The following is a 24,134-nucleotide window of genomic DNA, read 5'->3' as shown; positions in this document are numbered from 1 at the left end:
AATTCAGAATTGCTACACACAAGAAGTCACATGACTTAAATGAGGTATGTGAGAATATAAGGAGCATTGCAAGACTATTTAGATTCCATTATATAAAGTATGATACATTAAGTAATGCTGGTAAAAGTAAGGTAGAAGAAGCATTTTTGGACATGATGGTGAATTATAAACATACACCTATAGAATTAGGAAAGATGATTCAAGAGGATCTATACAAGAAAATTGATGAAAAATGGAAATGGACATTAGTGATAGAGAGAAAAATAAAGGAAGCCTTATTGGCTCAAACTATATCTAAACTAACAAAGAAAAAAATCTATTTAGCCATCAGAAATCATACAAATAGTTTTGTACCCAAAAGAAGAGGATATATGTTATTGAAGAACTGAGTATAGGAGGTAGTTGAAGAAAGAAAGTTGACATGGAAGAAGATTTATGGTTTAGGTTCTACTAATGAAGAGAATTATGATGAGGAAGAGAAGGAGGTAGGTGAAGTAGAGTTAGATTATGAGGAGGATATCTATGATGATGTTGAGAAATTAGTTGACACAATTCATAGGATGGCTAAAGAAAAGTGAACATAAAACTAAAAAAGTCACCATATAGGATGAACCTATAGAAGATCCACCAAAATATGGGACTAATGCAAAGGAAGAGCTAGAGAAGACTATGCTGACCAAATTAGAATAGAGGGAGCAACCTCCTACACAAAAGTCAACAAGAGAAGTGTCGATGAACACTAATCCTATGTTAGTGTAAGTGAAAGAATATCCTAAGATTGACACAAAAGTCACTTCTAAACTGGTTGAACAACCACCTATTTCTATTGTCACTTTGAATCTAGCTAAAAGTCAAGTAAATGCAAATGTGAGTATTGTCAAGCAACAGAGTGTGTCAGCTAGTGAAGGAAAAATTGCACAAAGACCTGAACAAATAAATGATGACAATAAAGATAGTGCATGTAAACATTTAGAAGGAGAGGAGAAGGAAGAGATATCACATGTCTAAGTCTACCAGTCTATTGCAATTGTGACAACAAGTGCCTCATGACCTCAAATTGATGGAGCAAAGGAGGCTGCATAATAGAGTTCAACCAGTAAATTCATTTCTACTTATGAGAAGAAAAGAGTTGATGCACGTGAATAACAAGTGATAACCACTACAAAGAAACAAACAAATGAGGAGATAGAGACAAAAGGAGTCAAGGAGTCTTAGAGACCGAGTGTTAAAATTCCCACTCAAGGTTTGTAGTTGTCAGTGCCGAGTACTAGCACCCTAGATTCAAAGGGGAAGAAATTCAAGAAAATAAAATTGAAATCTCTTGGAGGAATACAAGGTAAGCCTGTGACACTTCATGAAGTGATTTTGATTCCTAATTGGGACACAAATTAACTTAACTTATGATAAAATGGAGACACTTCAAGAATTGTTAGCCATGAAAACAAGACAAGAAGAGGTGAGAAGGGAACAACACCAGAAGGAGGTATTGTATGAGATCAAGGGAATATTCCTTGAAACAATTATTGTTGATAATATGGATGAACAAACTCCAATCATTGAGAATTTGGTTCAAATAGTGGAAAGATTGAATGATCCAAACATTGATATAAATGAGAAACTTATGCAATGGTCTAAGAGAAAGTTTGAGAAAAAGGTCATGGAGAAAATTGCAGCTGAGATACTTATCAGATAGGTAGAACTTCAAAACTTGTAGATAATTTGGAGAAACTAATTCAAAATGAACATATATTGTTTAGAAAGTTATGTGATGTTTCTATCTTCACAAAACCAATAAGAGCACAAATGGATAAAAATGAAGTTGATTTTTAGTATAGTGCAAATACATTGAACATGGATGCAAGTTCTAGCTTAGTTCATTTTCATAAGTTAAGATTTTCACAAGGAAGACAATCTAAATTGATAACATAAGACAACATAATAAGAGAAAAGCTCATATCAATTCAAGATATGTTGACACCTCACTTGGAGGTAATGCAAATTCATTTACAGAATGCTAAAGAGTTAATAAAGAGGGATCCTAATATGTTTATAGTAGATAGTATGCATGATCTCACTATTAAATTGGAAATCAAAGTTCAAGAAATAGAGTCTTTAAGGAATGCTTGGGAAAGTACATTGGAAATGATTTTGAAGATTCATAAACCACTTTTGTACAAGTGTGGTTTAACCCTGGCTAATACCGCACAACAACCATGACAAAAATAAGGGGGAAAATTCTATGATCAAGCATAAGGAGAAATAAAGGATTATATACCAAGAGACAAAAGCAAGACATATACATAGCTGACGAAGTTGAGTCAAGGTATGGAGCACACCCTAAGAGGAAGGTTTTGAAGATTTTGAATCTTTGAAGTTTTGATAAGCATGAAATGTTGATCATGATAAGTGTTTTTTCCACTAATGCCAAAGGGGAAGATTGTTGATAGTAAAGATAATCTAAGTATTATCTATTAGTGCAAAACACTTAGTCATTATCTAGGCAATATTGGTTAGTCAACATTGTGACTAAGCCACTATATAGGCTGAGAAAGTATAATGGTGAAGTGCACATAATCATTTCATATCAATTGAAAGTTAATGTCAAGTACACACAAGCGTCACCAACCACTTTAGTTAGTGCAGAGTGATTCAAGATAAAATGAATGTTGAGAAAGATAGAGGAACTTTCAGTATAAGCCAAGTAGAGTTAAAATTGAGGGACATCATGAAGAACATACATGATCGAGCATCAGAAGACCATTAGTGTTGAGTAAGCCAATTTTGCATATGAGTTAATAATGACATAAAATCTTATGTAAATCATTTTTTCCAAGCTAGAAAAATGTTTTACAGATCAAGGAGTTAATTAGGGAGATAATTACCTATGTTTTTGAAGATCATTAATCCTTATGAAAGGTAATCAACCAATTAGAAAATTAGAGTGAAAAAAGGGATGAATCTAGATCATTGATCATGATCTAGAAGCTTCATTAAATAGCTATTTAAGGAGGAATTTTAGACCTAATTAAAAGAGGTTGTAAATTAGAAGTTTGGATGTGAAGTTTAAGTTGAATCAGAAAGGTAAAAGATAGAGGTGACTAAGAAGTGTAGTAAGGAGTCATTGAAGATCAATCACAAAGTGGTGATATTACATTGGGTAGAGGAGATATTAATAAACATTCTAGTGCAAACCAAAGGATCAAGGTACTGTAACATTTTAACATGTGTTTTAGGGTAGATCTCTTAACATAGTGGTCCTAACAAGCCTATGTAAATCTCCTAATAGTGTACTCAACTATGATGTTAAATCCTTTAATCAAGGTAGACCTAATAGTCTTGTAAGCTCTTAATAGGGCAAGCCCCTCACAAGGTAGATCATCAGAAGTGATCAAACTTTGTAGCCTTCGAAAGCACACTTTATTGTTGCAGTAGTGAAGATTTTTGTGGGTGTCACCCCCACTGAAATTTTACCTTCGCCTTGGAGGGTTTCTATGTTACCATATCTAGTGTCATGTGTTGATCAATTGATTATATGTGTTATTCATGTTATTAGATGTTAGATTTGATGTTACATTGTAGTAATGATTGTTTGATATAAGGTTATAGTTTAATGAGGGTTTATGATGGAGATATCAAATATGTCTTATGTTTAATGTGCTTTTGAAGATCCTGATTCACCCCCCCTCTCAATATCTTACTTTCCCTATTAGATTTCCAACATGGCCTTGGTAGGAGTTGTTACATAGCATTTAGTACACAACTCCTTGTTAGAGGACTAGACCTTATTAGAGGTCTCCAACCCTATTAAGACTTGCTAATAAAAATAAAGAGAATGCAAGATTGAGAATGAAGGTTATATCTCCTTCTAGATTCATTGTCTAATTATGATGAAAAAATTATAATACAATAAGACTATACTTGACATCAAAATGCATGATTAGTTTGTAATGAAGCTCACATACGATCTGACCCAACATCTAGGCTCATACAAATTAGAATACCATCATCATATGACATCATTATCCATTCTTTCATATGAAACCAAACTTTCTTTTATATTGTTCACTATTTGATTGAAGGTTAACCACCATCTAGACTCATTGTCCAATTATAATGAAAGTATTACAACACAAAAAGATCACACTTGACATTACAATGCCCAATTAGTCTGTAATGAAGTTTTCATCTAATTTGATCCAACATGTAGGCTTTCAAAAATCATAACAACATCTCATTTCATTATCCATGCTTGCATATGAAACCAAACTTTCTTTAATATCTTTCTCTATTTTTTATTCAGTTGGCTAGATAAAACCTTCCACAAAATATGTAGCATGAATTCCAATAAGAAAAAAAAAGTTGTTTTATCCAAGGGTTAACATCTAGGATGTCATCTCTATACTATCAAGCAATTAAATTGTCCAAATAATTCAATTTAATAGGCCAATTCTTGATAACCAAACTATTCTAAGCAGTTGTTATATTGTGCCAATTTCAATTTTCTCAATTAAAACATATGCCAATATACATATTAGCATAGGTGACCATACCTAAAGTCTTTAGATATTGTATATTTCATATATCCAAAATTTTAGCTATATTTTATAAGTATTATGTGCTCACTGGTTAAAACTGTTGGCTTGCATCTTTATTTCTTGCTATGTACTTAGGCATTTTTTATGAATAACCTCTAAACAAAATTGATTGATTAACCACGAGACCATAACAAAAAGATATGTTTCCATCAAAGGCAACATATATGCCTTCATCCAATGATCACTTGCCATCAATATTTACATTTCCAATTGTTCATCAAGCTTCTTTACATTGATTTTGAATTTGTCCTTGACTTTCTTGGCTTTTGTAAGTTCATTCCTTGGGACCGCATTCACCCTATCAAGTTATTGTTAATTATGATTTGTCTCATCAAGATCAAGTTACATCTGACCAACCTGAATGTTTAGTTTATGGAAGTCATTTGATTTTTCCTTCAAATATTTCTCAAGCATTTTTTTATCTTGCTCACTTTCTTCAATATTCTTTTCAATCCTCAAGATTGTTATCTCCACTTCATGGTTCCTTTTAAATTACCTCACAAATATTGTTTCCATCTGTTCACATTTGATAGGTATGAGTTCTTTCCTTTTAGATCTACATTTTTCCAACTAATCCTTAAGAGTTATTACAAAACTTTCAACTTCCTTTAGCTTGTCCTTCAATTTAGTGGTCTCTTCATTTTATTTATCAACATCTTCAAGTCCAATCAAGATCTTCTTTTGAATGCTACAAGGTGTTAGATAACTAAGAGGGGTGAATCAATTATGTCCAATTATCCTACAATCCCTTTAGACACTACAGTGTTGAAAGTCTATTGGGAAAGCAAGATACTGGGAGGGGGGAGGGGGTGAATCATGATCTATAATTTTTTTGCATTTGAAACAATTATCAAACTGATATCTTTCACCTCTAACTCTTATCTCAAAAATATCATAAACTACATAAACATATACTAAATTGATGTATTAGATCTATTCTATTGATCACAACCATAAACATGAAAGTAAATTATCAAAACATAAAAAAATGATTTGGTAACCCAAAAACTCTCCAAGGTGGTAAAACTAGGGTGGGGATGACACCCACAAATCTTCACTACTACAACAATAAAGTTTTCTTGTTAGGGCCATAATTTTGATCAACTTCTGATGATCTACCTTGTGAGGGTTTGTCCTATTAAGAGCTACATGATTAATAAAGTCTGCCTTAATTAAAGGATTTAAAAATTACAACAAAGTAAGCACTATGTTAAGATATTTGCATAGGCCTATTAGAACACCATGTTAAGAGATTTACCCTAATTCACTCTGCTAAATGATGTATTAGTACCTGATCCTTTGGTTAGCATTGTAATGATTGATTATAGATCTCATCTTTCCACTATTTGATCTTTCTTTGATCTAATATAACTTTGTTCTACACTTCACTGCTCTAATTGGTCATTTTGACTTGTTTCACCTCCAAATTTTGCTTTGATATCCAAACCTTGCTCACGCACATACACAATCACCATACTAAAAATAGGGTTTGGATCCTCCTTATATAACCAATAGGAGAAGGTTCTAGATCAAGATACTTGATCTAAATTTCTCGCTTTAGTTTCTTAAACCTTCCATTTTTTTGATTGGTTAAACACCTTACATAAGGATTAGTGATCCATGGAAAACATGTAATATACTCCTTAATCATTAAAACATGCGATAAGTTGGGAAAAAATGGTTTACCTCGGTGTTTGTGTGATTCCAAACATATATATCAAAACTAGTTAACTTGGCACATGAACACTATGATGCTTGGTTATGACTAATCTTCATGCTATTCCTTAGCTTCTAAATGCTTGACACTCATTGTATAACTTGGCATGAACTAATTCTATGTTGCTCGACACAAATTGACTATCTCATTTGGCATGTATAGGAGCACTCAACAATCATAAATGTCCTCAACAACGAAAATTTCTCAACCTTAACTAAAATATGTACAAGTCTAAATGCATTTCTTAGCCTTAGTAGGATGTCTTGCACACAGTGATGACCGACCAAATCTACCATGTAAAAAACTAAGTGTTTGACATTAATAAACAACAAGCTATAGGGATCAACAATCTCCCCCTTTGAGATCAATAGCAAAAACACTTTATCATGATTTCATATTACGTCCAAACTAAAAATAGTACTCCCCTTATACTACGACCTAGTCTTCATCAAGACTTCAATAAATACAAATTATATACATGACTTACATACTCTGATTCAAAAGGAGTATCAATTGCAAAATTTCAAAGAATCGTACCTTTGATATCTACCTTCATATATTTCCCCTTTAAGTTATGACATATTTCCCCCACACATATATACATTCCCCCTTGTTTTTGTCACTTATGGCTATTGGGGTGTTGGGGTCAAACCATACTTGTCCAAAAATGGTTTGTGAAGTTGTAGTATCATGGCTACGACATGATCCCAACTATTTGACTGATTCTAGTAGTTGAATCTTGATTTCTAACATAACAACTAGATCAACAAAACTGTCACTCATGGAGAGATTTGGATCTTGTTGTGCTACCTCCTTGGTTGATATAAGCTCTCTCTACATAACCTCTAAATGAGGCAAAAACATTTTTTGAATAGAGATGAGCTTAGCCCTTATTCTTCCATCATTAACCACTAGCTAGACTAATCTTCCTATTGGAAATATAAGAGGAGTAACTAAGAGGGGAGGGGTGCATCAGTTACTACTAAAATAAATCCCAAATCCCTTAGATGTCAGTACAAATATGCAAACTAAAAATTGCTAATGCTCGACAAACACACATACTCGGTAATAATTGAATATGCTCGGTAAACGATTAACATACAAACTTTAAATGTTATCTGTGATTACCATTACTTTAAGTTAGTTGCAAACACATAAAATAAAATAGCATGAACATTTTTGACACCAGGATTTAATGTGGAAACCCAATTTTGGAAAAACCACCAATTGTAACTAGTTACTATTTTCACTCTTCTGAAGTGAGCCCTATTAGGAGCTAACCCTGTTAAAGGTTACAAAACACAATATTAGGTATGACCCTATTAGAGGATTTAATCACCCTATTAGGAGTGGTCTTGTTAGAGGTCTTTAGACAATTCAACAGAACTGCCACATTGTTAGAGTATTTTGCAAATAGTTGTAAAGCCAACTTTGTTAGGAGATTTTGATCACTGCTACAATGTTTAGAGAGTAACAATGAAATGACCTAATTTGAATGCAACTTAATTTCTAATTATAGATCTCTGTTCTAGCTTGTATTTGATCCTTCCTAATTGAATATAGCATTTTTGCTCCATAAGGATATTATGATTATCCTTCAAAGTCGCTTCCTCTTCTCATCATTAAATCTTCAATAACATCTTCATACTTGCATATCCACACTTTGAAACCACAACTTGACCTTATACTTAAATCTTTCATATTGTCAAGTCAACTTAAATACAATTTAGAATAAATACTATTCATCGCCTTAGTCGGTTGGAATCAATAGATAAATCAATTAAGCTTAATATGCCAAAATAAGAAAATCTTTTGTTAGCCAACCCAGCTAGGTAGAAACTAACTTTAAAGTGATTTCCTTTGTTAACCAATAAAAGCTTGTTTAACACTACAAACTTGCAAAAATCCTTTGGCAATCGAGTGAGCTCAGTTAGCACTGGTTCCATCCAACTTTCTTTCATTAGCCAAGTGAGCTCGGTTAACACTCATCTTCTACATACTTTCCTTCGATGCCTAAGTGAGCTCAGTATACACTACCTTCGAAACTAGGCAACCATAGGAATGCTCAGTAGACACAGAAAATTGTCTTCACTGCCTGAGTGAGCTCAACATATACTGACTAATAATGATATGAAGTTTGTGTAACATCAAAGACAATACACAATTAATCAATTATATCCAACAATCTCCCTCTTTGGCATTGATGGCAACACAACATGTCATAGCATAATGAAATTTTGGATTCCTTCTTGGGAACTCCCACTGTCAGTATTGAGCTCTTCCTTTCATTGGATTCTTCCTATGTCTGTAATAACTACTACCAAGTTCATTCAAAACTTTCTCCCTCTTACAACAAACTTCTCCTTCTTTGGAATGATAGTAAACTTCTCCCTCTTTTGGTTCCTTAATTTATTCCAAAAAAATTCTCAGAGATATGATAGTAAACTTCTCCCTCTTTGACAAAACATGCCAAAAACAACAATTCTGTTAATACCAATGTACCTTAAGTACTGATTCATTTGCAATATGCCCTTGTTAATTTTGTACCAACTAATTGATCTTCAATGTAGCTCTTGTTGATGCATCACTAAGCTTTATTTAGTGAACTTCAGATAGGGGAATGACCCCTAGCTTACCTCTAAGATATAGAAATGCATCCTTAGGTAATGGCTTGGTGAATATGTCTGTAATCTATTATTTTGTATTAACATATTCTAATTTGACTTCTTTATCTTGCACCAACTCTCGTAAGAAGTGATATTTTATAGCAATGTGCTTTGTTTTGGTATGCATCACTAGATTCTTTGATATATTGATTGCACTAGTGTTATCATAGTATATGACTATTGGATCCTTGATTTTTATCTTCATTCCTTCCAACAATTGTTTGAACCAAACAATGTTAGAACAATTAACTATTGCTACCACATATTATGCCTCTATTGTGGATTGAGATGTACAATTTTTCTTCTTGCTTGTCCAAGACACTAGTCTTTTAGCAAGAAAGAATGCTCCACCAGTAGTGCTTTTTTTGTCATCAATACTTCCTGCCCAATCAGCATTAGTAAATAATTTCAAGTCCAAATTGCCTCCAAGTTTATACCATAATCCATAGTCTTCAGTATCTTTCATATATCTCATGATTCTTGATTGCCATTATGTGATTTTCTTAAGGATTTGCTGAGAATCTTGCCACTATTCCAACTACTAGAGCAATATCAGGCCTTGTATGCACTACATATTACAATTTTCCAATCATTGATTTGTATGTGGTCTGATCTACTTCTTTGGAATCATAATTTTTGGAGAGCTTATGTCCAGTAGACATAGGGGTTCCAACTGGTCTTGAATCTTCCATTCCAAACTTCTTTAGTATCTCCTTGATGTACTTAGATTAAGTGATGTAGATACCATTTTTGTTCTGTTGTATCTATAATACAACAAATAATTTTATCTCACCAAACATGGACATCTCAAATTATTTACTCATTTCTTCTAAAAATGCTTTGCATAAGTCATCATTTCCTATAAATAGGGTATCATCAAAAAATATTTCTACCAACACAATCTTTTTGTTTGGTCCTTCCTTGATATATAGACTACTGTTATCATTTGTTCTTTAAAAGCCAATTTGTACCAAGTAATTATGAAGTCTTTCATACCAACTCTAGGAGCTTGCTTTAGACCATATAATGCTTTGTGTAACTTGCAAACCATGTCTCTTTTGCTAGGATCTACAAAACCTTATGGTTGTTCAATATAGACTTCATCATCAAGAATCACATTCAAGAATGCAGATTTAACATCCATTTGATGTACTTTAAATCCTTTATGTGTTGCATATGCTAGCAAAGTTCTAACACCTTCTAGTCTTGCTATAGGAGCAAAAGTCTCACCATAATCAATACCTTCTTCTTGAGAATAGCCTTTGCACACTAGTTTTTCTTTTTCTCTTGAAATCTTTCCATCTTCATTCAACTTATTTTTGAATACCCACTTTGTACCAATTACATTTTTATCTTTCGATCTAGGAACAAGAGTCCAAGTTTTTTTCTTTTATATCTGTTCTATTTCTTCATTCATTGCTTCAACCCAAATTTCATTATCCAGAGCATCCTTAACACTTCTAGATTCAAATTCAGCAAGTAAACATGTACCTTTTAATTTTCTTCTTGTCATTGTTCCATCTAATTTATCTCCAATTATCTGATTAGGTGCATGATGCCTTTTGACATATCTTGCTAACACAGGCTCTTTAGGCTTTGAATGAGTTCCACTATCTTCATTATGAAAGTTAGTTTCAAGCTCAAGTCCTTCTATTTGTGACTCGGGTCCTTCAAACTTGGTTTGAACTAGCTCGGTAGCCTCTAACTGTGACTCGGGTCCTTCAGACTGTAACTCAGGTTGCATTGTCTACAACTTGGTAACTATTAGGGATTTTGGGGACTCAGGAGATGAAACTTCCTTTCTTTTAGATAAATTTGGGTGATAGGTTCATAGTAAAATAATCTTATGTAATCCTCTAGCTCCTTATTGCTTTCATCTTCACTCTTTTCTGCAAACTCATCAATTCTAACATGTGCACTTTCTATTATTTTATGAGTAGACAAATTCAACCATTTGTATGCTTTACTTCTGCAGGAGTATCCTAGAGAAATATGCCTTCATCACCTTTTACATCAAATTTTCCTTTTCTAGACTCTTTCAAGATATAACATTTGATGCCAAATACTTTCAAGTAACTTACATTAGGTTTGTAGCATTACCATAGTTGATAAGGAGTTTTGTTTGAGTCTTTCTTTAATTGTACTCTATTCAAGGTATGAATTGTAGTGTTGATGGCTTCCTTCTAGTATTTGAGAGCAACATTCTTTTCAATCATCAGGGTTATTACACAATCCATGATAGATCGATTTCTTTATTCAGCTATACCATTCTGTTGTGGTGTATCAGGAGCTGATACTTGTCTTTTAATTCCTCTTTCAATGTAAAAATTATTGAATTCATTGGAGATGAATTCCCACCTCTGTCTGATCTTAAACATTTCAACCTTTTTCTAGTTTCTTTTTCTACTCTTGCTAGATACTACTTGAATTTTTGAAAGGCTTCTAATTTCTCTTTTAGATACAATACAGTCATCATTCTAGAATAGTTGTCAACAAAAAGAATGAAAAAGTTTTCTCCACTATAACTCTCTATACCAATAGGTCCACATAAGTCTGTGTGAACAATTTCCATGACTTCTTCTGACTGATAGTTTTTGCTTTTCAAACTAGTCTTTCCCATCTTACCAATTTGGCAAATCTTATAAAGACCCATATCAGGCTTCTTCAAACTAGGAATACCTCTTACTCTTTTATGCTTGCTTATCTGGACCAGATTATCAAAGTTTACATGACATAGCCTTTTGCGTCATAACCAACTTTCTTCTACTTGAGCAATAAAACATAAACAATCATTGAGATCAAGATAAAATGGATTACCTTTTGTTTGCTTTCCAGATCCAACCAGATTTCCTTTTCCATCCAGTAGTTTGGCCTATCCATTCATGAATTCTACCTTGAATCCAAAGTTATTCAATTGTGCCACACTTAGTAGATTATGCTTTAGTCTTTCAAACCAATAAGCATTGTCACATACAAGTTCTTTAGTTAATGAAATACATCCTTTTCCTTTTATGTTACAAGGTTCATTGTTTCCAAATCTCACACTACCTCCATCATAAAATTCCATGTGCTCAAATTTTGTTTTGTCTCTAATCATATGATGTTAACATCCACTATCAATAATCCATATATCATTTTTGCTAACATGAGAGATAAGTGTCATCTTATCTTCTTCATCATCAAATTCATCTTTCATAGCAATATATACCATTTCATCTTCACTGTTATCAGAATCTTTAGCTATAAAACAAGATTTCTTACGTTTGTCCTTGTATTTCTTATTGCTCTTGCAATCCTTCTTTCCTTTATGCTTATTGCTTTTCTTTTCATCTTTGATTTCCTTATTTGGAGACCTAGCAGCAATGGGACCAACTTCTTCACAAGAAAAGCAGATCAGAGGAACTTTACCTTCATACTTTCTTCTTCCTTTGGAATAATTCCTTGCAAGTAGGGCTTCAACAACTTCAAGATCACTGTCTAAACTTTCTTTGAATTCTTCTTCTTCACTTCTTGATTGACTGGATTTTGATTTCTTACCCTTTTCTTTGAGTGAGAGTTTAGCTTTAAAAGCAAATTCAATAACCTTTGAACTAGGAACATAGTTATCAAAGTTATCTAACTCAAAAGCTGTCAATCTTCCAACTAGAGCATCCAAAGATATTTTATTATTTGGATCACATCTCACCTCTCGAATACTAGACACTCCAATTGCATGAATAGGAAGAAGAGTTCTAAGTACCTTGCTTACAATTGTTTTCTCTTCGATGTCTCCTCTAGATGCTTTGATTGCACTTACACTTGCTTTGATCCTTTCCACATATTTTACAATGTTCCCATCTTTTCTCATTTTCATCTGATCAAAATGGCCTCTAAGACTTTTAGCCTTAGCTCTTATTACATTGTCATCTCCTCCATATATGTCTTTTAGCTTGATCCACATCTCATGAGCTATCTTGCAATCTTTGACTTCATCAAATTCAACATAACTAAGAGCAGATGCAATATCAATCATCATGATGTTATGATTCTTCTTTTCAACAATGTCTTCAACAGATAATGTTCTAGTGAGAGTCTTGTATTCAGTATCAAGATATTTGCATCCTAAATCATTGATGGTAGCCAAGTGTAACTTTATAAGTCCTTGTCATGTTGCAAAATTGTCTATGTTCAACTTTAGAATCTCTCTTTTGTAAGACATCCTGATCTTTAGCTTAGGTCCTTGAAACCTTCTCTACAAGCACCAAAAGCTCTGACACCAATTGTTGGAAATGTAAGAGGAAACTAAGAGGGGAGGGGTGAATCAGTTACTACTAAAATAAATCTCATATCTCTTATATGTCAGTACAAATATGCAAACTGAAAACTGGAGATGCTCAATAAATACACATACTTGGTAATAATTGAATATACTCGATAAAGGCTTAACATAAAAAATTTAAATGTTATCTGTGATTACCATTACTTTAACTTAGTTGCAAACACATAAAATAAAATAGCATGAACACTTTTGACACTAGGATTTAACGTGGAAACCTAATTTGGGAAAAACTACCAATTACAACTAGTTATGGTTTTCACTCTTCTGAAGTGAGTCCTATTAGGAGCCAACCCTGTTAAAGGTTACAAAACATATTGTTAGGTGTGATCCTATTAGATGATTTAATCACCCTATTAGGAGTGGCCTTGTTAGAGGTCTTTAGACAATTCAATACAACTGCCACCTTGTTAGAGGATTTTCCAAATAGTTGTTAAGCCAACTCTATTAGGAGATTTAGATCACTGCTACAATGGTTGGAGAGTAACAATGAGATGACCTGATTTGAATGCAACTTAATTGCTGATTATAGATCTCTGTTTTGGCTTGTATTTGATCCTTCCTAATCGAATATAGCTTTTCTACTCCACAAGTATATTCTACTTATCCTTCAAATTCACTTCCTCTTCTCATCATTAAATCTTCAATAACATCTTCATACTTGCATATCCACACTTTGAAACCACAACTTGACATTGTACTTATATCTATCATATTGTCAAGTTAGCTCAAATACAACTTAGAATAATTACTATTCATCACCTTAGTCGGCTGGAATCAATAGATAAATTAATTAAGCTTAATATACCAAAATAAGAAAATCCTTCATTAGCCAACCCAACTCAGTAGAAACTAACTTTGAAATGATTTCCTATGTTAATCAACAAAAGTTTAGTTAACAATGAAAACTTACAAAAATCCTTTGGCAACCAAGTGAGCTCGGTTAGCACTGGTTTTATCCAACTTTCCTTCATTAACCGAGTGAGCTCAGTTAACACTCATCTTATGCATACTTTCCTTTGACGCCTGAGTGAGCTCGGTAGATGCTACCTTCTAAACTAGGCAACCACAGGAATGCTTGGTAGATATAGAAAACTATCTTTACTGCCCGAGTGAGCTCGACATATAATGACTAATAATGATATCACATTTGTGTAACATCAAACAAAATACACAATTAATCAATTGTATCCAACACTTCCTTGGAAAAAAGTTAATTTATTAAAATAATTGGAAAAAAATTAATATTTCATGTTCAAAGAATGTGCTTATGCTTTCAAATATAATTGTTGTTCATCAATAAAATCTTGATTCTCCTTTGTAAATAATTTGATATCACACAACTTTTTTTACAAAGAAAGAATGTTCTTTACAACATATTCTATAGTATTTATTATATTTGACTAGTGTACTTGTTGTATTGTAGTTTGAGTGGAGACTTTTCTAATGAAATTCTTCTCAAATATTCTAGAACTCCACTCCATCGACTTTTCATTAACATCTATATAACCATTATTTATTTTCCCAATAATATGAACCAATTGAGTTATAATAGAAGCATTCTCATTAAGGTTTTCAACATCAAATTCTCCAAGAAAAATGTCCTTAATCTCTTATAAATTGTGTTACTTTCTTTTGTTGTTGCTCTCTCCTCATCAAATTGTGTAGAAATTTCTACACTCAATCTTGTCTTTGTTTCTTTCTAATTTTGACCATGTACCTCAGTTACTACATCACTTGTTTTCTCTATCTTCTTATTTCCCTCTACAAGACTTCTTGAGACAGGTGCTTGTATCTCACTGATAGTAGAATTACCTACTTATGCATTCATCCCATCAATCTAACCCTTTGTGGTCTGGTTTGCCTTAGTAAGCTCTTCACCTTTCTTCTCTTCAAATGTCAATTCACTATGTTCCTCGACATCTATGACCAAAGTCCTTTATTTCATTTGTTCCAATTATTCATTGAAGTCAATAGTAATAATAGGTGTTTCAATAATTGATACAATTACTTGTTGCTTCGTTCCTTACTCTCTAATCTTAGGATATTCTTTGATTTGAACAAGAACTAGATTGGATGTATCAAATAAAATGTCTTTAATGGATTTAGGATTTTTCTCCCCTTTCTCTTGTTTGGTGAACACTATCTCCTTTGGCTCAGTTGAAATTGGAGTCATATTGGGCAATGTGTTGTCCAATATTTCATCCTTAATAGTGACTGACTTTGTCTGTTTGTCCTTGTATTGAGCCATCTTATCCATAGTATCAACTTTACATCATTATACAGATCCTATCTATTATCTAGTTCTATTTTCTCATCTTCATTTTCCTCTTCTATAGTTGGTTCCAACAATCCAAATGCTTTCTTCCATATCAACTTGCTTTCTTGAGCTACTTCCTCAATTTTGTTTCTCAAAATGTTATAAGCTCTTGTCTTGGGCACAAATTTCTTTGCAAAATCTCTTAAGGCTATAGACATATGAGTCTTCCCTTAATTTGGCATTCTTTGGGTGAGAGTTGTTTCCCTTATTTGTCTCTTAGTAGACAATGACCATTTCCATTCAAAATCCATTTTATTATACAACTCCTCTGGTAGTGCTTTACCTAACTCAATAGGAGTAAACATAAAATTTACCATCATATCTAAAACTACTTTTTCTACTTTTTCTTTATCTCCTTTATCTAATGAATCATATTTTACATGCTTAAATCCATAAAGGCTTGTTGAAATTTGAATATTTTCACATACCTTATCTATATCCTGAGGAGGTTTCGGGTACAATCTAGAGTTTTCTTAGATCATCAAATTATGTCCTTTCTCCTTCATCATCATCCTCTTCATCATTAGGATTTACAATAAGATTCCTCCTTAGCCTCTTCTTTTGGCCTTGCTTAGTCTCTATTGCTTCTAATTTTATCTTCTTGGGAGATGTTTCCTTAATTGGCTTGGTAATCTTTATAGTTGCTTTCTTGGACTTGGCAACAATAGGGGTAGCTACCTTTGATCTATGTCTTGCTACTCTTATTTGCATGGAGAAGGGTTGTGTAACCACATTCTTCAAACTCCACTTGACTTTAGGATCAATAATTACTATCTTTTTGCCTTTTGTTGCCTAAGGATTGGCAACCACCAATTCCTTACCCTTAGATTCATCCTTTTTATCATCACTCTCTTGGTCTTCCCCTTATGCTTCTATGATTTTCAAGCGTGTCTCTCCAAGTTTTCCTTCTAAATCTTCTACCATTTTCTTTCCTTTTATGTACATCTTTGGTGCCTTTGTTTGCATCAACATCTTAATCTTTGTTGTTTCATATGTGCCAAATGGCTTGGCATTCTTATCGATTTCCTCTAATAGTAATGTTGTCACTACTACAACACCTCATCAACATTTACTTCATAATGCATTGATCTTAACCATGCAACCCTTCATATAATAGCTTAGGCATAAGTATAGTCAGTATCCACTATGAAGCATATGTAATCATGACTTAGGGATTCTCATCATATTCTTCATTTTCCTCTTAAACTCATCAAAATACCCATCCATAATTATCTCAAAATTATCTCCTAATTGCTCAATGTAACCATTGATATGTTTGATTACAGGCCTAGTCTTGTCACATACCATTTCACCAATGGTAGGAAATGAATTATATACATAAATAAATATAAACAATATAAGTGAGCCAAACTTACAGGATGTATTCTTTTCCTTTCTAATGGTTCCCAGATTCTTAGCTAGTTAAATCAACTGCAACTTGGCCAAATCATAACTATGGTCCTTTTTGATAATGTTGTAATACAAATCAACAGTTATGCAAGGTACACTATTCAGTTAGCTTAACTAATAGAATATGTGAGCAATCACTCAAACTACAAACTCTACAATAGGATCATCAATTACATCAATTGACATCCCATACCCATTCTATTTTTCCTTGATAAGCTCCTTAATTATATTTCTGGCTTGACATCACACAATATTCACTCAATTAAGGATAGGGTTTCCAGTGACTTGCTGGATGATTGAATTTGTAATCTTCACTAGCCCATTTTCTAGCCACAACTTCATATCATGTATCCTACTCAAAACTATTTTGATCCACTTAGTAAAAAAAATCTTTGGAGAAGCTAGGGCATGGGTAAGCCCTTTTTCGACAACTACTCAGTTTTCTTCCTTTAGAATTCCATTCTCGCACAACTTGTTATAAGTATTCCTCAATTCAAAATCTCCAATTTCTCCAATTTTGCACATGTAGCAAGATAACTCACTTTTTACTATGATGAATCATGGAGGGATAGATGACAATGTGCCAGATGCATCTCTAGCCATCGCTATCTTGGGATAAGCCTTAAATTTCAACGGGGGGCATGCATCATTTCTTATAATTTGGGCCTTACAATCCTTTAGTACCTCCTTCTTCCCACTTCTGGATGTAGAGGATGCCATCATGAACTAAGTTTTTAAAAATTTAAATAAATTCATAAAGTAGAAAACTTGATTCTAACAAACTTCACAAACTTTACTTACTTTTGTCGATGACATGCATAAGATCTTTGCAAACTCCACACAAATCGCACTGGAATAACCTTTGAATTACTCTACAAACTCTAAATCATTGGGTGAATGGTGAAATGAACACAAAATTCACTTTATATCTTCAAATGGTTGAAATACCCTTACATTCAATGATTTCTACATATGTTAGGTAGATTAAATATGCATAAAAGTTGTATTGGCATTTATAAGACAAATTGACGTTCATACTCTATTCACTAACTTGATCGTGACACCAACTTGACTGCAACAACATATCAATCCTTAACCACAACTTGGACCAGACATGAGCTTAATCAATATAATGACTTAATCATAGCTAATATCTATACTGATTCTTGGCATCAACTCAATATATGTTTTCTTTGCCTAGTTTACATTTCATAACAATCCTAATGCATCTCATCTTATGAAAATATGGACTTTTACACATTTTGTGTTAGGAAATGATGTATGATAGATCATTTGAATTAATTCTTTTCTTAGTTTTAGGTATTGTGATCACCTGATCCATTGGATTGGGTGGTCTCAACTTCATTAGTTCCATTATTCTTGCCTTCATCCTTCTTTCTCCATTTTTTATTCTTTTCATTTCTTGTTTTTTCTGAATCAATGTTTCCTTTTCCTTTGTTTTGTTCATCACTAGGTGTTGGTGCTTGGGTCCTGCAATTCTTTCTCACATGCCCGATCTTGTTACAACTATAACAAACTAAATTTCCATTCATCCAACTCTTGGATTTGCCTCTGAAATGTGTCCAGATAAATTTTTTTGTAATATGAACATATTCACCATAGTAATGGTAATTGTATCATGTGTTGTAATCCCAATTGTAAGTGTTACCTTATTTAGATGCATTTCCTTGCTTCTTGATTAACTAATTAGGTTTTTCCTTTGTTCTACATTCTCAAGCTCTATGTCCATACTTATGACAATTGTAGCAATAACCTTCAATCTAGGTGCAACTGGTGTATTGTTGACTTTGGATCTACACTCATGTTCTTGATGTCCTTGCTTCTTGCAATCAAAACAATTACCAATACGTTTAGGCTTAGGGTTTTTCTTACCAGTTTTGCTTCTGCAAATGTTTGTTGTATGACCTTGTTTCCCACAGTGATAACATGTAGGTTTGTTATTCTTTGGCTTTGCATTCCTCTATTCTCCACTCTCTGATGATTATCCTTCCTCAGTAGATGATAGGTGCTCAACATAACCTAGACCAAATGTATCATGGGGTCTTCTTTGTGATCTCATTAGTTCTTTGTAGTATCTCACAACTTCTTTGGGTTTGTTCAACCTTTTAGTGAATTCCTTTTCAAATCTCAACTCATTCCTCAAACAGTAATGCCCCTCCAAAGAAAAACCAAAAGAATATATCAAATTGACAAGTTTGATGAGTAAATTGTTTTTTAACATCTTTTTTTCTGTTTAACTCATCAATCATAGATGTACAACCCTATTCCAATTCCCTTAACATTCAATCTTTACTACTTGATTTATTCCATGCATTAGTGTTATTGTTATGAAGTTAATATAGTTCTTAAGTATAAAATTCAGATGTCATAGCATCATCATAATTGACTAAACTAATCTTACAATGAGGATAATCAAGAACAACTACTATAACAGGATATACATCATGATTTACATAAAGAAAGTAGATAACATAAGTAATCACTATCATACACATATACCAAGATAAATTTTATAAAAGAGATACAACTTTCATACATTTACTTTTCAAGAACCAACCTCATCCTTATTTACCCAACCCTTACACATGCCATTTCCTTAAAATGTATCAATCTAAAATCCATGTTTGTATGATTCATCAAATCACATCATTTTTATTAATGAAAGTAACATGAACATCCTTATTTAAGAATCATCCAAGCATATCTCAAGGAAAGAACTCCAATGTAAGCTACAAACAAACCTCTTGTTTTTCCACCCAACCATGTGGAACCATAAGGAACCACTCCCTTGAGCTAGGAGATAAAACCATGATCCACCTAGGCTCTAAGGTAGTCTATATCTTACATCCAAAATCAAGCACAAGGGTAACATAAGGCCATACAAAATCATAAAGCCCAAAATGAAGTCACAAAGCAAATGGACAACTAGAGGCATAAGTAAAGTGATGGATTCAACCACATCTAGGTGAGTGTCATCGTACCTTCCTAAGGTGTTGGAATCCACCTCCTGGGCTTAAGACTATATTGCCACACATAACATCTTTTCCCTCAATACTCCAATGAGGAAAAGAATGACCAAGCAATGTTGGGATCAACCTCCCACATTATGAACCTATAAGTTATGTAGAATGTCCCTTCCCTGAATACTCCAAAAATACTTCCATAATTATCTTATTTAGTGTGTGAATCCCAAAACCCAACCCATAACTTTATTTATTATTATGTTATAACTTATGCAGGATATATCAAGGGACTTTGATCAATTTAGCAAGATGGCAAGGGGGGAGAGAACACTAGGTCAACACATTGATAGACTCTCTGAGGTTATTGGCAATGTGAAAGAGGTAAAGAATTTGATGAAGCAGGTGCCAACAATTGAAACCAAGAATAGGAACTTAGACCAGTTAGGCAAAGATCTTCAAAAAAAGATAGATGGTCTAGATTCTAGAGTGAGTAACATGGAAAAAATAGTCAAGAAACTAGTAGATCAAAATTACATTATTTTGAAGACTATGGATGACAACTTCAACACCATGTTGAACAAGTTGGAACAAAGTAAAGGCGAAGACTCTCATGCTGTGAATGAGGACTAGGGCTTGAGCAAGTGCAAAAGGGCTGATTCCAAGAAGAATGAAGGAGTGGAAGCAAAAAAGTTGGATGACATGAAAGCTTCTGCAGAAAATATGAACATCCTAGCAGACCAAGCAACAAACCTTTTGAAGACATTGTAGCTGTCTGGGGCTATCTTTTTGCTATTCTTTTGTTGTCCTTTTCTACATAGTTTTTCTTTGGCCTATTCTGTTTGTTCTCTTTTGGCTTTGAGGCCTTCTATTCTCTTAACTTTTATGTTCTTGTTTCTTTGATACTTTGTTAAAGGTTTCAAGTCCTTTAAAACCTATTTTTACGTTTACAATCAAAACTCATAAATTAAACCAGCCTACACAGGGCTCTGGCTTTCAAACATAGGATTCTTGGCAGCAACTTTTGGGCCCCAACACCTATGGTGAGCCACTTACCTAGGATTTCCTACCCTACTCTAGATCCAATACACAAGCCATGCAGAGTTAAACAAGTCAAGAAGTCACATAATAGAAACAAGGCCAATTAGGATTAACCAATAGAGAAAATTGACTATAGGATATCACTAAATAAACTGCAAACTAAGAAAATAGTAAAACCACATATTTGTTTCTTATAACCGTGCATTTGTTCAATGTTGGTGCACATTTTTTCAGTGCTAATGCACATTAGTTTGATGTTAACGCACATTTGTTTAATATAACCATGCATATGTGAAGCATAAATGCTTATTTGTTTGATATAATTGTGTATTTGTTCAATATAATTGTGTATTTATTAGGTAGAGGTGCATTTTTACTGACAGGTGGACAAAAGGGGTTAAACGTAGGGTTGCTCATATGCTTAGTATAATTGCACATATGTCCAGTTTGCCTGTGCATTCATTCCAGAGAACTCAAAAAAATATAAGGAAGGCTATGAATTTAATTTTGAGACTTCTTGGGATGGAAGAAGATTTTCTAGTATCCCCTGGGTTGAGATCCCAAATTGAAACCCTCACAACTAATCTTATTCAAGGAATTCAATTCCTAGCATCCCCATTAAACATAATTGCCACACAGTGACTCTACCATAGACAAACATGGGATACAGTCACACACAATTCAATCACATTATATATATATATATATATATATATATATATATATATATATATATATATATATATATATATATATATATATATATATATATATATATATATATTAGTTATCTATTTGATCTTATCTTTCTCATCCTAATTTTTTGCATAAAATAAAATGGAGTATCAAGACCTACTTGTTTTCTTGAGCTGATATGGAATTGGGCTTGAGTTTGTGAAAGATGAAAGCCTCCATCCATTATCCTAGTGCTTGTATCCTTCCCATCCTTAGCCTTGGTTTCCTTTAAGTTTTTACAGGTAATAATCTTGAAAAATGTATATTTGACTATAGTTTTATGCCTCCATCCTTCTCTCCTTCTATTTGTTGAGAAGCCCCTTTTTTATAGGGAGCAATCTTAAATTTATGGATGATTGCATCCATTTTAGTCAGCTCACTAAGGTTTGATTAAATAAATCAAACCTTTAATTAATAATTTAATTTAATTTAACTCACTAACCATTATTGGGTTATCTAGATCGTAAAGAGGTCCTTACTCAAAGGATTCTCATGGCATAATGGTTAAGTCTCTAAGATCCTTCTCTAGAGGTCAAGAGTTCAAATCTAGAGACCTTTTACTATATCTAGACTATAACTTGGTCTAGCTAAGTCATAGGCTAAAATTCATTTTCATTTTATGCTTCATGAAGAGCTATGTGGGTGAGTTGATGGAGGGTGAGATTGAAAGGTGGAAGGTTCTAGGTTCCAAACTCTTAAACATTTTAATCTCTTTGTTTTTTTTTTGTTCTATCATTTTTATTATAAAACATTACAATATAGTTACACAATTAAAATACATCCACACATATACACGTGTGTATATATATTTATTCAGGTATATATGTGTGCACCCATATATACTCAGATAAACATATATTAAGACTTCCAAATCATAAGACTAAAATCAATGCAAGTAAAATATCATTAAACCAAACAAGAATAAAAATCCCCAACAGGACGTCTAGGTTCAAGGTGTCTATTTGGATCATGATTCCAATCAATAGATAATTTTGAGGCTTTTAATACTTTTACATGCGTCACCAACCAACACAACATGTATATAGAAACATATCAACCATAATATAGGTGTTAGATGAGTTAGTGGGGTTAGAAGTCCATAATAATCTATACTTCGTAATCCATATTTAAAAACATATGAAATGTATCATAGGAAGTATAAAACATGCGACATAAAGTATCATCTAACATCCTACCATTCTCACAATGAAAAAGAACCTAATATGCCAATATACATCTAAAATCAAGTTTCTAGGGAGACATTACACAAATTCTCATTCTCAGATTTCAGATTTTCAATATCCACATCTTTTCTATTCGGTTCTTCATTTTCACATAGCAATTGATTGAGCATATCAAATTGCTTATATGTGAGTTTCGGCATAGCTGATATTCTTTCATAAAGTCTTGTGGCTATTTGTGTCTTATCTTTATCATCCATTATCTTATCTTCCTCAAATTTCTTTTTTTGTTCAGTCACTTCACATAGTCTTACTGATTGGATTTCATGGTCTCTTTTTAGTCCTTTTATCTCATCATTAAATGTATTATTTCTTTCCAATAGATATATTGTTGTTGCATCATTTTCACTCGAATTTCCATCATCAAGTAGTCCTTCTGTGTCTTCTTGATATGAGTGTCATTTTTCTAAATTGTTAATTCCTTCCTTCTCTTTAAGGATTTCTTCAATTCCTCTTTTGTTGTTGTAGTGCAAGTTGTATATCAAGTTTCTAGTTTTCAATGATCTTTCCCAACTTATAAGCCTCCATCTCCAAGATCTTAACTCTCAAGTGATTAGACTTCTACCAAGAGAACAAAGATTTGTTATTAAATGTTGAAAATCTATTGGGAAATCAATATACTTGTGGGGGGGGGGGGGGGTGGGGTGGGAGGGAGGGGGGGTGAATTAGGGTCTTTAAAACTTTTGTCATTTGAAATAATTATCAAACTGATATCTTTCACCACTAACTCTTATCTCAATAATATCATAAGTCACATAAACATGTATTGCAATGATGTATTAGATCTAATCTACTGATCACAACCATAAACATGAAAGTAAATGATCAACACATAACACAAAGATTTGGTAACCCAAAAGCCCTCAAAGGTGAAGATAAAACTGGGGCAGGGATGACACCCACAAATCTTTAGTACTGCACCAATAAAGTTTACCAATTAGGGCTACAATTTTGATCACTTCTGATGGTCTACCCTGTGAGGGGTCTTCCCTATTAAGAGCTACAAGACTTATACAAACTACCTTGATTAAAGGATTTAAAATTTAAAACAAGGTAAGAACTTCATTTAGAGATTTACATAGGCCTATTAGGACTACTCTGTTAAGATATTTA

At 33.1% G+C, this 24,134-nt stretch overlaps 1 protein-coding gene across 1 annotated transcript in view; it reads left to right on the top strand.

The window, feature by feature from the left end:
* Positions 1-1,408: 1,408 nt before the first annotated feature.
* LOC149556620 (uncharacterized) overlaps positions 1,409-24,134 on the top strand; it is a 41,998-nt gene continuing 19,272 nt past the window's right edge. Inside the window, exon 1 of the mRNA XM_089829930.1 lies at positions 1,409-1,654. Coding sequence (XP_089686056.1) covers positions 1,409-1,654 — 246 coding nt within the window. The remainder of the gene's footprint in view (positions 1,655-24,134) is intronic.

The sequence above is a fragment of the Cupressus sempervirens genome, chromosome 5, assembly GCF_028749045.1.
Source record: "Cupressus sempervirens isolate cs-2001-9-10 chromosome 5, ASM2874904v1, whole genome shotgun sequence".
Lineage (NCBI taxonomy): Eukaryota > Viridiplantae > Streptophyta > Pinopsida > Cupressales > Cupressaceae > Cupressus > Cupressus sempervirens.
The sequence above is the reverse complement of the archived record's forward strand: the minus strand, read 5'-3'. Positions and strand labels throughout refer to the sequence as shown.